The following is a 17,278-nucleotide window of genomic DNA, read 5'->3' as shown; positions in this document are numbered from 1 at the left end:
CCTGTCCAGGTCCTAAGCTCCACGAGTCATGGACTAAGTGAGGTGGCCAAGCTTCTCATCGGAAAGAACAATAAATATCTGGAAGCATAGCCTGGCATGGCCAGACTAATATCACTGCGTATATATTAGTCTGGAATCTCTGTGTGGAACCTGCATTTCCAAAGGGAAAATTAAAAAAATGCCGCTGGTGATAAACCCGCCCCATATTTGCATACTGGGTTCTGATTGGTCCCTCACAACTTCGGAGGGAGAGAAATAAAATCTCTGTTGAGAGGGGCCAGACCTAATCTGACAAGGGCAATTTTTTTTGCAATGGCAGATTCGTCTGGAACCAGGCTACTGGAAGCACAACAAACAGACGGAGGAGGAAAGGTGCCAAACCAGAGGCACGTTAATGCTGCTGATAATGGTTACATCAATTTACATTCTTCTGCAAAACACACTCATGGTCTTACAAATATGTGTGCACTCCTACAGTAAGTAGGAGGGCACACATATGAAACTGAGCGAATTCCGAGGTCTAGGATATAGTCATACAGCATAGTTCAACAACAGTTGTTTTTTTATGACAAGACATATAAAAGAAAAAATACTTAAGTGGTTAATCACACAGACACACACAGACACACACACACATACACACACACACACACACACCATCATGTGTGCCTGCACACGCACACACACACACACACAGTCATGTGTACCTGCACGGCACGCACACGCGCACGCACACATGCACCGACGCACGCACGCACGCACGCACGCACGCACGCACGCACGCACGCACGCACGCACACACACACACACACACACACAGAGCCGCTAGAGATCTCATCACATGGAGCCTATATTTCAGACAGATCAGGTTTCCCTTTGGGTGTGACTTTTACAGAGATTTTGATGTTTCGAGTCGACAAGACAGACCTCTCAATCTGGGGAAATGTGCACGGCTGGACAGAATTTCTCAGTGAGTCATTATTTCCATGTAATGACTGCGTCTGGCAAGCAAGCTCTGAGAGTTTTATCTTGAATGAAAAAGGTCTCCACCACTTCACTCCAGCCTCTGTGGCTGGAACGGTGTGGGACTGGTGTGCCAATAAATTACATGACATCAAAAAAAGTCCATAAAGGAGGCATAAATTACATCCCTTCAAAAAATTGTGACTGTTATGACTGTTTTCGCTAATAGCGTACTAAAAGATGGAAGGTGTTCCAAATCCCTTCATTTCCACTAACGATCCAGGGGATTGTAAAAGTGATACTCCCAGTCACTTTAAAGGGCGGGAGAGTGGTTGTGCTTCTGTTTGGAATATTTCATAAAATCTCATTATTTTTTATTAAATACAGGTTCCATTGCAGCCTTGGGTCTATAAAGGCTAGCTTTAGTAGTCCGTACAATAACAACACAAGGAGGAGAGTGAGATAGCTAGACTAAAGCCCACTTTATGCTCCGTCGTACAGTATAAATCCTGCTTAAGTCAGCCACAGTATCTTTTTGACTACACACAGCAATAGTCAATGGAAATATATAATTCATGCAGCATAAATACTATATTTAGTTGATTGCTGTATGTGCATCACTTGGCTATTGTAATATTTAGACAGTGTGACTCTTCCAAGGAGTATATCTGTGTTCTCCAGTGCTTGCAAACATGAATCACTTGAGCCCTAGCTCCCTATATTCTGGGGGGAACATTTGCCAAAAATAGCAGATCTACAAGCTCACAATGTGTCCCAACATGACACGATGAAATTTAGTGTACCGTAAGTAAGTAAGGTAAGTAAGTAATTAAGTAGTTAACCAGACCCAGAGTGATTTGGGAATTCATGATTGATTCACCTCAGCAGTATTTGTGACAAATAAACATGGTTGGTATGCAAAAACTTTCTTCATGTTTGCTAATCATGGCCCATATTGTTTCCATGTATGTTCTGTGACATGTAGCACAATTTATGTGTTTTTATTTAAAAAATACTGTATTTGTTGCTCTTTAATAGCTGACTCAAATGTTGAAAGATTTGTTTTGGCAGGCCACAACATTCTCTTGGGACTGCTGCAATCAGGAAATGTGTTTTTGAGGTTAATGTTCCTCCCAGGGGCTCCTAGGCCTACAACAAGCAGCCAAGCTTCACTTTTAAAAAACTTCATACGAGTATGTGCTCATGAATAAACTTCCTTGACTTATCTCAAAGATATTTTGGACGTCTTCTAAAACTTTTCAATAACCTTTCACCAAAACTGCTGAAATCCTGGACACAAAATTGAATCTTTGTCAGTGGACCCTGTGTGTGTTTACCTCTGTGTGGATCCAGAATTGGTAGAGCAGGTTGAATTGGACGTGAACAGCGAAGACAGACGGAGGCACAGCAAGAGCCAAGGGCAGATAGAAGATCTAAGAAGAGCAGTACATCCTTGTTAATCCAATCAATCCAATCCAACTTTATTTATAAAGCACAACAGAGTGCTGTACAGTCAATACATTAAAAAATAAATAAAAGCACAATAAAACACATAGCAAATTAAAATACAAACATAGGTGCAATTCTAAAACTGCATTAAAAGACCCATACTTAATAATATAGTAAGGGGCTGGAGTTCAACTAAATTTCCAATAATACACTTGAGGCCATGCCAATGATGTGATATTGTGATATATAGTGATTTACTGTACCACAGCTACAGCATTTAAGCCACCCGACTTTGCACTCATATCATGATATTCAGTATGACTGCCTCTTGTGTATTATTGCTTAAGAATGGAATAGCAACCCTGCCCTGCTCATTAGGTTATTTGTTATTGTTTTTTCATGTCATTATTTCATCATTTCCTGTTTTATGTTGAAATACCTTTTTATCTGACTTCGGAGATGTGTGTGTGATTGTCTACCACGCCCCGATTGGCATAGTGTAGTGTAGTGTAGTGTAGTGTAGTGTAGTGTAGTGTAGTGTAGTGTAGTGTAGTGTAGTGTAGTGTAGTGTGAGTGTAGTGTAGTGTAGTGTGAGTGTAGTGTAGTGTCCCAAGTACCCAGTGAACCTCTTTCAGTGCCAGTTCCTCTTTAACACAATGCCTAGAGTTCTTTCTCTGCGTGTTTAGATCTCTTGGTATTTTTGATCTCTGCTTCGTTTACCTGGGCCCCAGATCTAATTTTGTGTTTTTTGATCTCTGCTTCATTTACCGGATCTCGTCTTTGTAATCCCCTTGCCAGATTTGTTTGCATATCTAGACTTCTGTGTTGTTGTTGTTTTAATCTCTGCTTCGTTTACCTGGCTGGACCTTTCCTTTGTCTTCTCCTTGCCACATTTGTTTGCATATCTTTTGACTGACTACACTGTGTACTGATCGTCTGCAAGTAAACACTGTTTTTGATTAAGAGTCGAGCTATTGAGTCTGAGTCTCTCTCTCTTGCGAGTAACTCCACCAGCCGTTACAGTTTGGAGCGGAACCCTTACCCATGATGAAAGCTGCTGGGTGAGAGACTGTCTGAGAGCAGTGGGGAGGTTGTAGTACTCTGAACTGTGGTGTACCTGGTGGGCTGCCCACAGGAGGGCCACCTCTGAGAAATGAGAACACACACACACACACACACACACACACACACACACACACACACACACACACACACACACACACACACACACACACACACACACACACACACACACACACACACACACACACACACACACACACACACACACACACACAGAACGTAAGAGACAGAGAAAGATGCAACTTAAATCACTAGTCACCACAGTCCCAAGTGCCCAAAGAAAGCTTTAAATTCATGAGGCTATCACCTATGAGTAATACATACAGTCTCTCATTAAGAGCAAACAGCAGGCGCACAACTTTCCACACAATCGTTCAAGCACTTGCTCCACACACATCCAGCTGCCTCTGCATCAGCGCGACAAGTGATTTATCTCAGAAAATCAACCCCCGAATGAGTAACCAGACACCTCCATCCCCAGAAGGAGTCATTGTGGTCCATGCTCCTATAAAGTCTTGATGAAAAGCTAACGCTTAAGCCTGATACTTCGTTGTACGGCGGTGTTCCGTGCCAAACGTAGACAATCTACAAACTCACAACACGTCTCATCGCGACATGTCGTGAGATTGTATATCGGCTATATTCAGTGTTGGGCACTGTCATACGACAGAGCCCTGTTGATTTTTACAGCAAATTTTGATTTAGTTTTAGTCATAGTCTTTTGAATAAAATTCCATTACATTTTTGTCATATTTCAGTCATCTAAATCGTTTTAGTTTTTGTCTAGTTTTAGTCGACTAAATATCCTAAGATTATAGTCGACTAAATCTACAGTTACATTTTACACTTGGTTGCATGCTGAAAATAGCCGATCTACAAGCTTACAACGCATCGCAGAGCGACGCGTTGTGAGCTTGTAGATCTGCTATTTTCAGAGCGCAACACCCGAGTGCAACCAAACATAAAATGACTTGTCTTAGTTCTACTGGATCTCTTCTGCACTAGTCCCTCACTAACATTTTAGTCTAGTTTTTATATGTTGACAAAATTGTCAATATATTTAGTCTTAGTTTTAGTCATCGTAGCTTAGTCTTTATTTCGTTTTTATTTCATTTTCGTCAGTGAAAAAAGGTAGTCAACAATCATTTTTTCGTCATAGTTTTAGTCGATGAAATCAACACTGCGACAGAGTATAAATTAGGCATTAGCCTGGTTGGCCATAGGTGGTGGGGGGGGGGGGACACTAGGCTATTATGACAGCAGGGGTATAAGGGCTGCAGCTGGTAAAAGTCCAGCCTGAGCTCCCAGTGCTCCAGTTTACATTCCTCTGCTGTGTTGTGATACTTGCTACATTAATATCAGTGTTACACTTCATTTTAACATCCAAAAGGAACATGCTTGTTAAGTTTCACTGGATCTCCGGCCCTTTTCCGGACCACCCTGTCTAGCGTGTGCGTTTTGGCACCTACCAGACACGTTGGCTCCTTTGGCCATACATGAGAGTGCAGTAACCTTCAAATATTGCGGGACCGCAAAGACTCATATAGGCTATCTATAGTAATGTATACATTTCAATAAAAGCAGTTGAAGTTTATTAAATTGGGTTAAAGTTCCACGTAGCAGCCTTGATGTGTGATTACGCCATGGATGATAATAAAACAATTTAACTCCACAAAAATGTACTAGGTACAGAATTGTGGGGTTTAGTAGATGTAAGGAAGTACAGTAATGTCATGGCCTGAAGCACATGCACAAAGACAGACACACACGCGCGCACACACACACACACACACACACACACACACACACACACACACACACACACACACACACACACACACACACACACACACACACACACACACACACACACACACACACACACACACACACACACACAGTAACAGCATCACCCTCTCTCTGGGATAACTCCATTCTATTTTGAGAGATCATTCAAAAGACACGTCTTGAACGATACATACAGTATGCCCTTTTCAATGTTTAATAAACTTGTGAATTCTATTGAGACCGGCTACCATAAAACCCAATGGGTCGAGGCCACGCCACCTGAACAAACACGCCACAAAGAAAGTGAGTTTGAAGGTGTGCATATTACGTGCCCATGAAGAGAGCGGCGTTACAATTTGACCATATAACAGCCATCAGCCAGCAGGGGATGGTCAACCATTTCCAATCAGGGAGCCTCGCAAGGACGTGGAATTCGTCAAGCCTTGGATACAGCGGGGGGAAACCCCTATTAACTCCTGCCGAAAAGTAACGTCCCTGACCAATGCTCCACACCTCACTTATTTCGTAGGTTATTGCTGTATTTCAGCTGGTGTGAGAGAGTAAATGTCACATGGAATATTTTCAACGGTGTCAATATGGTGTCAAAAAGTGTACTTTGGAGTGAAGCGAAATGGGTGCAATAAGGCTGACTTTATTTCAAACTTTATTTGCCCTCTCAACACCACTGACAGAAGCCTGCTGCTCAGCCATGAATGTGAAAGGCGGGTAAGGGAATGTTGTGAAAAGAGACAGTTTAATCATTTCTTTTCATCTGTGCACTTTCAATGAAGTGCACTATATTGCATTTTAATGCACAAAATGTGCAAAATAAACAAAGGAAATGTGAGAGAAGAAGAGAAGAGAAGAGAAGAGAAGAGAAGAGAAGAGAAGAGAAGAGAGATTTTGAATGAAAATGGAAATGGAAAAAAGTTGTTGGAAAGTTAATAATGGTGATAAACATATATATAACAGATACTAAGACACTAAGTCCTATAAATGGTGCTATAAATATACATTTTCATTTTGTATTCTGTTAGAGAGTCAAAGTGGGTTTGAAACAAACTCTCTTGCTAAGATACATAGAGAGCATAATCTAGCCTTTGTTTAATTCCAACAGCCTGAATATTTCTTATTTCTACAACTCAGTGGACTCCTGCATGGTGGAGTCCCGGGCTGGGGGGGGTGGGGAAAAGATTGATGCTCGTTGTCATTGATAGGAAGTAGGAACCGCTAGGCTTCACTGCAAGCCCATGTCCTCATCTCTGTGCTCGGCGGGACACTGCATAGTTTGGCAAGGCCTATTCAGGAGGGAAGCCCTGTTAATGATGAGAACCAATGCCACAGAGCCCACGTTCCCAACAAGAGCAGAAGGCACTGAGGACCAATGTGTCCATATGGCCTCTAGTGCGGTTGATCTGCAATTGATTTCTCAGGAATAATGGGTACAATAATGCCAATGTGAACTTGGTGTAAAGGCAGACCTTGTTAGTTTGAAATAACAGTTATGTCAAAGGCAGACCAAGCAAGCTGATGTAATACTGCATGTATGATCTTGAGTGAAGATCTTCAATCAAATAATGTATGCCTCCTATCATTCATAATCATCAGTCAAGGTCATGTGACATGTAGAGAGAAATCATGTGAGAGTATACATAAGTTTGTGTTTAACTGTGTATGTCCATGCTGAAACCTGTCACACACAGTGCTTACACAACATAATGTGTCATATAATTACAACAAAGTCCTATTGAACGCCATAAAGTCAAGTGACAATGGCTATATCAAGTAAGGCATTGGATAACAGTGTCAATAAACAGGTATGAGTGGTAAAAAACAACAACACCTTCAATAGATTGTAGAAAGAAAGCTGAATGACTCTCTTTAACCGCTCAACCCTTTCAAATACCTGCCTTATGAAACCGTTTAACAGCAATATCAATCAAATGCTGAAATCAGCACCCTCTGTGACAAACCCTGGCATTAACAGCAAAGTCCCTGATGTGAGTGGTGGGATGCCTTGTCAGTCATGTGGGTAATGGGCTGTGAACAGCTTTCCAGTGTTTGGATTGGAGGGCGCTTGGATGGGGTGCCAACCTAAACACAATGGGCTGTGCTCTGTGGGCCGGCTCCCCTCTGCCACTGCCGTACTTCATGCTGTCCACACAGCTCAGTCACACACAGTAAACCAAACACACTATAACCCTGGTCAGGCCCACTTACAGCTCTCGCTAACAGTGTGTTAAAAGCTGTACGGGTGAGGTAAAGCACCTATTCCAAATATTAACTCCATTTCATATCATTTTATTATGTGTCTCTATTCTATTCTTTGGAATTCTATTTGATTAATTATTCCAATTACATTTTAAACTGTTATTTAATTTTCTGTCCCAAAAATCAAAATCCTAGTTTGCATTCAGTGCATTTTTGTAAGTTATGGTACACATGTGTTTATCTAATAGGAGGATGTCATTCACACGCCTCCAATCAGACTGTGTCATCACTCAGCAGTGTCAGCAGGGGAAATTGCTTTGTCTGTCAACATGGGGAAGTCTGTCTGTGAGGCTGCCAGAGCACATGAGGGCAGCAGACTGCTGGCCTGTGCCGCTGCTGAGCTCAGCTGCCTGACGGTGTCGCTGAGATACTCGTTATCAGCACTTGACTTGACTCCTCCATTTGTCAAACTGTAGTGTACACAAGCCGTGGCCTGAACTCACACAGACAGTGCTGCCGAGATACGGACGCGTCGCGCACAGGTGCGGATAATGCAAGTTTGTGTGCACGAAAGCCCACACACAGAACCACGGACGCACACATACACGAGACGGAGTGTGCAAGAGCACAGTGACCTGCAGGCCACTGTTGATGTTATCTCTGGATCCCCTGAAGTGTTTCGTGGGTCTCCCGTAGTGCAGCGAGGGCGAGCCCCCGCATCCCCTTCAAACAGACAGCATTATGGGGGGATTCTCCAAACCTATCAGGAACAGGAACATGCAGTCAGGGCGAAGATTTATGGAGACGTGGCCTCCCAGGGGGAGGTTAACCCCCGCCCTGCCACACAGACAGGAGGAGCTCCTCTTTTTAAACAATAACATCCACATCAGCAGCGCCTCCTCAAGGGACGCACACGGAGAGGAGGGGAGCGCAGAGGAGAGGAGAGGAGAGAAGAGCAGAGGAGTACTGAACACATCTGTTTGTCTTAACAACTGCTGCTGTCTGCACGGCTGGAGGAGTGGGAGGGGTGTGGAGTGGACTCTAGCCAAACCGATGCACAGAAGACTGGTGCACGGATAAGGATGGGCGAGATCGGATATATGCACGAGTATGAAACACATGCTGTAGGTGAATGTGAAAACAGCAGAGCAGCAATCAACACACACACACACACACACACACACACACACACACACACACACACACACACACACACACACACACACACACACACACACACACACACACACACACACACACACACACACACACACACACAAGCACGCACACACACAAACATGCACGCACGCACGCACACAGTTGACACGCATATTTAATGTCCTTCTATTTTGTCATGAGGAGGACATGTGAAGATATGACAGCACTCACAGCTCATGCTGGAAAATCAGCCCAGCTTACATAAACAATGCATTTTGATCATGAGTTTTACATAGGCTTTTCAGTGTGAGCTCTGGATACACAGAACACATTGGGAAGTGTTATGTCAGATTTCAGAACAGGAGAAAGTCCACTTAATGCTCCCAAAAATATGTATTAAGCGGTCTTTGTCAGGTGTACTTCAGTACACCTGATAAAGGCCGAAACGTTGAGGCCAAAAGGTTGTGTACTTTTGGGAGCATTAAGACTTCTCCTTTTCTACAGCTACCTATTTGATCCAGCACCCGTTGAAATAGCCTACTTGTAGATGTGCATGCACCTCTTGGACTGCTGTCAGATGTCCACCTCACAATACATTACAATATAGACACACAAACACGCACACGCGCCCGCCCGCCCGCCCGCCCGCCCACCCACCCACCCACCCACACACCCACCCACACACCCACACACACACACACACACACACACACACACACACACACACACACACACACACACACACACTCTCTCTGGTAAAGTAGTTGCACATACAGTACATGATCTGTATCTATAAATCCATGAAATCTCTGTGAGTGTGTCCTTTGCGTATCTCTAGCCGTTCAACCGATCGACTTCAAACTTGACATGTGCATATCTGTCCGTGAGTCTCTCTGTCCACGTCCCTTTATGCCCATACTGTATATGGAGATTCCTGATTACTGACCTCAAAGTACTATGATAATAGGTACTGCACTAAGTACTCTGCAATGGGTACAACCGGTATTGCAAAACCAAAGCGTTCCTAATGGCCATCACATCACTAGGTAAATAACTGCAGATATAAACATCATCAGGTAATAGATAGGTACGTTTTAAACTGTCATGTTTTTCCTTCCTATCTAATCTGAATGTTAAAGTTCAAGCCACAATTGAGGCCGTGTCCAGCATTATCTTTGTTCATTTGTTTTGGCCTTTACCCTTTCCGTTCAAGAGAAAAAAACTGGCCGTTCCTGAATCACTGTGCCAACATTCTGTGTGTTTTGCTCTTATATACTACCTGCGGCTGAACACATTACACTTTACTCAGTACTTTTATTGGCCGGGCCCTGAGATCATCCAGCTTCTGTTATTAGCCCCACAGTTTCCATGATTTCCATTGATTCATGATCATTGAAAACTACAGTTGAGACTTCTGAAGTGACTACACTAGCGCTAGACTCACAACTTACACAATGTGGCGTAATCAACCTCACTTATGACTGCGTATGACTTAACGGTGCCATTTTAATTAGTAACCAGGGACACCATTTCCTATTACAGTCAGTACCCTTAAAGCATACAAATCACTCTGCAAGAGAAGCATTTCATAAGACAGCAAACAAGCCTCAGTATGACCGGTGACTCGGATGCATGTTAGCCATGGCGGTACCGTACAACAGCAGAAAATGTGGTGAGACAGCTTCAGCATAATTCCATTACCTCACATATAATCAATGTATGGGACAACGGACTGGCTGATTAATGGCTTTGGGCCTGAACGGCTAGATATAGACGTCCTTTAAAGTGCAGAGCTACTATTAGTGGGACTTGTGATATGAGGTTAGAATAAACAGAATCACCAGGGCTGTCAACAACATGGCCGCATCAGAAACAAGTCCACCTCCGACTTACCCAAAACCATCTGGCTGCAGGCTGTTTAGAATAGAATTGTTTGGAACATATATAGACTGTCTATTTGTTGAAAAGGTAGTGTTTGGTGGTGAAACTTATCAGCAACAACAAAGCTTGGGCCAGAATCGCTCAGGACATTTGCTATAGGTGCAGGTGTAGCTACTTATTTCCCAGGGTTATTTATTTACACAAGGTACTGTACATATACCCAATCAGAATACAGCTATTCAACCAGAGGTAATCTAACTACATTCCAAAAGAAATGGGATCCTTTCTTGACATTTGACTCCCTCTAATCCCCACTGAAATATTGAGCACCCGCCCCCTCTCTCTCTCTCTCTCTCTCTCTCTCTCTCTCTCTCTCTCTCTCTTCTCCTCTCTTTCTACCTTCTTTTCTACCTCCTTTTCTATTTCTATCTTTCTATCTGGTCTTTACTTTCATATTCTTTGTTTTCAAAAGCAAGAGTATATGTGCCATGTTCTTTATTTTGTTTTTCTCTTCTTACTTTCTGATGTCTTTTTGTATGAGTGTGTTGCATGTTTTAAAAAAAGTGAAAACATTTAAAGAAGTAGGCAAGGCAAACGATCCTGTGTTGATGATGGGAAGTTGTCATTCCATGTGTACCTATAAATAAGCTTAATATGTGTAGTCATGCAGATGTGAACTGACACTGATTGTGTGCCTAACTTCTATTAAACATATTAATGGAAAAAGTTACTGTAAATAGAGCGTGTACCTCCATTCTTAACATATCCTGCTAGACAAAGCCAAGTGGCTATTTATAGAGGAAAATAAGTGCTGTAAGAGAAAGTAAGATGTATTATACTTGTTTCGTGACTTAAACTATATTTTGCAGAATCTGTGTGTGTGTGTGTGTGTGTGTGTGTGTGTGTGTGTGTGTGTGTGTGTGTGTGTGTGTGTGTGTGTGTGTGTGTGTGTGTGTGTGTGTGTGTGTGTGTGTGTGTGCGCGCCTGCCTCTGTCTGTCTGTCTGTCTGTCACACATAATTTGTCCCGGGCATAAATCCAACAGTGTCCGTCCGACTGTTCGGTCCTAAACTTGCCGTGTGCGTCCCATGGCATGGCTGACCCAGAGGTGTTCAGAGTCAAATGCCAATTTGGACCGACCAACGGTTTTCCGAGCACCGAAAAATCACAAATATCTGTATCTGTCCGAGAAAGACACACGAATTGTTCGGGAGACTGTATGCATCGGCTTCTCTGATTGGCCATCCCAAACCGTCGGCTTTACGGATTGGCGAAGCGGCACATCACATTTGTGCCGCTAAGACAGTATAAGTCCCTGATTGGCTAACCCAACCAGTCGGCTTAACCGATTGGCCGAGCTTCGCATAACATTTGTGCCGCATAGCAGTATAAATGTAACGACTTGCATCGTTCTCGACATGCATGCATGGCCCCAAATAGGCCAGCTCCCAAAGGGCGCCATCCTATATTGGTAATTAGCTTAAATGAGCTATAGCTGCTTATGATGTGCACTACTAATACAAAGATGTCACACAAATAGTGTAAAATCAATTAAATCTGTCTACGTGAAAGGTTATTCAAATATTTAGAATCAAAAAGAGTCAAAAATGTTGTACTAAAATACCTGCACACTATGGTGTGTTGTCTTTGAATCAGATTTTACTGCAAAGACAGACTGGCTGGTCAGAGGAAGGCAAAGCTGTAATGTCTCCTCAATAAAAGATGGCATCAGCAGAGATGACTGACCGCGGTTTCAAAGCACTTTCCATTCAATTTGGCGGGAAGAGTCCTTTCAAGTGGAAGACATGAGGAGGAAAGTATGAAAAAAGGGGCCATAAAACTGTTTAAATTGAAAATGATATTTTACAGTGCAGCTAATAAGGGTTCATATTTCCCAATGGAGTGTGTCACTTGCACATTTTGCGCAGCTTTCTATTGTGCTTTTCTCATTTTTATGAAATATTGAGATTTATAGTTCATATGTTTTGATACAATAGGATTATGGATGCATTTTTCCCATGGTCCATTGAAGCAGAAATCGGTTAGATTGTAAATTTGTGCTTTGCGATGAAAGCGCAATAACTTGGACCTTGTAAAACAAGGACTGAGTCCCAACAGAATTATGAACTTACATTCTGAAACTTGTTTAATTGTACTCTTTATGTTCAAGGATATTACTGTACCTAACCACAACATGTCTCCCCAACCCTCCAGTCTTTCATTATTCAAACAAAATGCCTCTGAAATACAATGGCTTGGTCAAGCCTTACTGTACCTTGAAATGAGGCAGAGGTCAAAACCTGGTTGACTGAGATGACCTCACCTGACCAGAGTGAGAACTAAAGACTGTGCCAAACCTATCCTGTGGTCAGAAAGGGCTGGTTCCCTTGAGTAACAAGGGAAAAGCTTATATCCTCAGCAAGCACTGCGGTCACCCAGCACCAGACAATTATCTGTGACCCCACAATGTTCCATAATAACAACCCCAAAGGCTGGAGGAGGAAATGAAAGTAAGTGGAAAGTTTTTGAGACATAAAAATACCACACTTCAAAAATACAAGAACTCCAACCGAACAAACCGAGCAGATATATGATATTGTATGAATCGTTCCTTCGGAATCACCAGACAATGAAAATATGTGCAGATTACACACTCATACATCTTTAGTAGATGTAAAATTGCTTGTAGGATCCAGTGAATATTATTGAAAAAAGGTCAGATGGAATAGGGTTAAATACAGACGTTCTATCTATATTTTCAGTAACCTATTGTGAATACACACTTAGCAGATGGCAAGGTTGTACAGTACATCAACCCTGTTAAACATCAATAAACGCTCCTTAACATGGGTTCACAGATTGCCTGTCAGGATAATGATACAGTCAGGAAGTTTGTTTACATGTTTTATGGCCAGAGAAAGGACAGCCTTTGAGCAATGACCTCTCAAACAAGGCTGGCAGAGTCGAGGGTGTGTTGAGCCATTTTCTGTCACACAATACGTTTGGCCAGGAACCTTTAAAAACACAGCTTCTGTTTACCCAGAATCAAATATCAACAACGCAGCGGCACACGTTGAATCATTTGATATGCCACTGACACAAATAAGCACCAATCCAGCGCACAAACAATGTGGCACGCCAAATGTCTGGCACGTTGATCAACAAACCAACCCCGGGTTCAAAGGCATACGAGAAGAAGCAGAACTTACTAGTGTAGGTCTTGGGTAGTTTTAAAGATTTAAAACTAGCACTGAGACAGCAGTGCAGATATACAGTCTCCAGCACTCTTTGGTGAAGATCCAGGAACCTGGTGCTTTTGAGCTATCACTATTTACAGCATGTTGCTCTGAAAGCCCCATGGTGGACTACAGCACTCTGGAGACCACAGCCTCTCACATCTGCAATGTTCAGAACCAGCTGGACGTAACTCACAAATAATTGCTTCCTCCTCAACATCCAGCAAAACATGATGTGTACTATCTTCACAGTTTCTCCCTGTGGAGACGGCAACTAAGTCAATGTTTCACAATCATTTATCATCAGCTCTTTGTAGTTTTTTTTGTTTGTTAACCACTTAAGTCCTATATACTTTGTCGTACGACGAATGGTGAAAATAGCTGATCTACAAGCTCACAACGCTTGTAGTTCTACGCTTGTAGATCTGCTATTTTTTACTATTTTTGAAATTCTATATGCTGGCCCGTGACACTATATTTTTTAGAATAAAAAAACAAACAACAACATTTTAATCTCAATTTGGCAGTTAAACAAATGATAAGGTTTCAGAACAAGTTTGTATCCATGGATTTTTGTTATAACTCTGAGCATTTCCATCTGATAATAATAATAGATAATCATTATTATCATAATGATGATAATATACCACAACGAAAAATCCATTGCATTCCCCTCTTTCTTATTCCTGCAACTAACATAAACAATATAGAACAAAGGGGATGGCTGATCCCTGGAATTATAAGCCAGACTTTTCTTTCTTACCGTGAGCAAAGCGGTGCACCCAGTAGTAGCAGAAATCCACGCCCAGGAAGGTGAACCACCAGGTCCAGGCAGAGTCCCATGGTAGCTCAAACAGATGATAATGGTTCCATACATAGATGTAACTGGTCAGCTCTAAACCTCGCATCACCAACCTGAGGAAGTTACAATGGAAAATGTCATGTTTCACAATGTTTAACCGATGAGTTAGGTTACGGTCATTTATGTACTGCACGTGCTAGGATTTTAAACATTGTAATATCATGATATGGCATAAGTGCTGTCCTGGTTTTAATAGGAAGGGGGCGTGTCTGATCAAATTTATATCAAATATCTAAATACTGAATCAAGCAACTTAAAAACTGTCTGGGGTCCTCACAAAAGCCAGAGTAGACGTTAAAATGGACCTAAACATATTTGAAAGTATCCCTTTAAGCCATATTTAAATGTGTTGTGAGCTCATACTTTGCTATTTTTATGTTTTTTTTAAACGTTGAGATTTTGCCTATAACTTGCTGCATTAAAGTGATGTAATTTTCTGAGCTTACATGACTATTTGCCTTTATTTGCTTTTACCCATTTAGTTATTATTATTTAGGTTTAAGTTCCTATTCAACTTACAGTATGAGACAGCAAGCATAACTGTAATTTCACAGCTCTCATGCCTGTACTTCCATATGAAAATATTCGTAAACATTTCATTTCAACCTACAGTACATTATCTTCTTTAGGCTATGTGCGAACATTGATTTCTGTCACGGTTTGAGTCCGGGCAGGATTGTAGGACCCAAGTGCAGGAGAGACAGAGGCAGAACTGGTCGTTTAACGGGTTTATTGACTCAAAAGGTATTAATACAGGCAAGGGACTGAACTCACGATGCAACATAATACAATGAACAAGCAAAGATAAGTTGCAAACACAGGGATTAAATAGACAGGGAAATAATAAGACACAGGTGAACTCAACAGACAATCAACACTGGGATAGGCTGAGGGACTAAGAGGACACTGGAGGAGAACATGACTAATCAACAGGGAGGTGAGACAAGACAGGTAACAGTAACTAGGCACAACAGGAAACAATACTACAAAATAAGGTACAGAACATCAGCAGGGCAACAACAACAGAGTAACAGAATAACAAGACTACATACAGAACAGAACAAAGGCCTAATAAGTCCAAGACCTTAAGGGCAGGAAGGTCTAAATAATAAAGTCAGAGTGCGCGGCCCGAGGAGCGGACCGTGACAGGCCTACAGAACAGGCCTAAAGTGTCCACGACCATATAAGGGCAATGGCGGTCTAAATAATAACATCAAAGTCCACGGCCCAAGGAGCGGACCGTGACAAATTTTGTTTTGTCGTTTTGGACAGCTACCTTCTGTAGGTTGCCAAGTAACTAAACACTACTCGGAACTATGCAAGTTGGGAATGATGTAAGTTGGAAATGCATGCCCCACCCAGTTATGCAATACCCGTTGTCAGAGTACATGTTGTACCCGTATGTTTGGCTGTGTCCCTTTTATGCACATATATGGAGATTTTTGTATCTGTCTGTGTCCCTTTTATGCCCATGTATAGAGTTCCATGTCAGGCATGCGTGCCAAAATATGAAGTCTAGACCAGCCTATGACATCAGTACTATGATGTCATATTGAGGACATCAGGGTACTCCATACAGTATACGGGGACTTGAAATGTTATCGATATTGGTACCCGTCTGTCTGTCTGTGTTTCTGTATGTGTCTGTCTGTCGTCCTTGTCCCCTATATGGAGATCACTGACGTCATTAGTATACAGTATGCCCATAAATGGGCATAGCTGTCAGATCGGTGGCTCTGGACAACCAGATCTCCATATATGCCTATATATGGGCCTATTGGTTGGATCAGCGTTCTGGAGAACCGACTATTCGACCGACTCAACACCGGGCACAGCACTCCCTCAAATCATTGGCGACGGGGACGATGAGTTTGAAGTCTGTCCGACGGACAGTTCTCAAGATATGTGATTTACCCATGTGTACTGTAACAGCCTACTATACAAACATAATGTAATTTCTTCATCTGGACCAGTAGCGTTCATCTTTCCCTGGCTGCACCATGTGACAAGCCAAGCCAAACCCTGCTCTAAAAGGATAATAGATAATTTGTTTTAATTCAAAGATAAGAGGATCAAACTATGGCTTAAACTTGCAATAAAATACATAAATCAAAGGATCTTTTATCATAGAATCCTAATGGTCACAGTAGTTTTGAAAATGGCAGTTAACCTATCTTAACATCACTTATTTCATGAATGATGATAAGATTATTGAGTCATGAGATTATTTTTCTGCTTCAGCCCTTTAACATGTCCATCTCATGGATGTATGAACTCTTAATTTCATAGTCATTCATAAGTTCAAGAGCTTTATTTCTATAGCCGTACATGTGGTGTTTCTTCTATTTAAAATGTAAGGCGCTCTTTTGAATTCTTGAAATTCAATGGGTGTTTTTTGAGAGAAAACACACTTGATTGATTGATTGATTGATTGAATACTTTATTAACAGTTTGCAAAAACTGCACCACAGAACAGAAGTACCTGTGTATGAGGAAGGAGCCTCATGGGAGTGGTATCCTCTGGCCCCCGCCCCCCACCCCTCTTTTTTCTGTAAAAATATATTTTGCTGCTATTGGTGTTGTTACTGATGTGTAATGTATTGTATGTATTGTATGTCTTATTGATGCATTGGACCACAATGGAAACA

General features: G+C 42.0%; 1 protein-coding gene across 1 annotated transcript in view; it reads right to left on the bottom strand.

Annotated features, from left to right (window-relative positions):
* agmo (alkylglycerol monooxygenase) overlaps nucleotides 1-17,278 on the bottom strand; it is a gene marked incomplete at its 5' end in the record, with an annotated part of 46,665 nt that overhangs the window by 25,787 nt on the left and 3,600 nt on the right. Inside the window, 3 exons of the mRNA XM_084052261.1 lie at nucleotides 2,301-2,396; nucleotides 3,455-3,558; nucleotides 14,532-14,683. Of these exons, the coding sequence (XP_083908387.1) occupies nucleotides 2,301-2,396; nucleotides 3,455-3,558; nucleotides 14,532-14,683 (352 nt within the window). The remainder of the gene's footprint in view (nucleotides 1-2,300; nucleotides 2,397-3,454; nucleotides 3,559-14,531; nucleotides 14,684-17,278) is intronic.

The sequence above is a fragment of the Gymnoscopelus microlampas genome (assembly GCF_963454915.1).
Source record: "Gymnoscopelus microlampas genome assembly, chromosome: 3".
Taxonomy (NCBI): Eukaryota; Metazoa; Chordata; class Actinopteri; order Myctophiformes; family Myctophidae; genus Gymnoscopelus; species Gymnoscopelus microlampas.
Note: the sequence above shows the minus strand (reverse complement) of the source record. Positions and strands in the feature narration are given on the sequence as shown.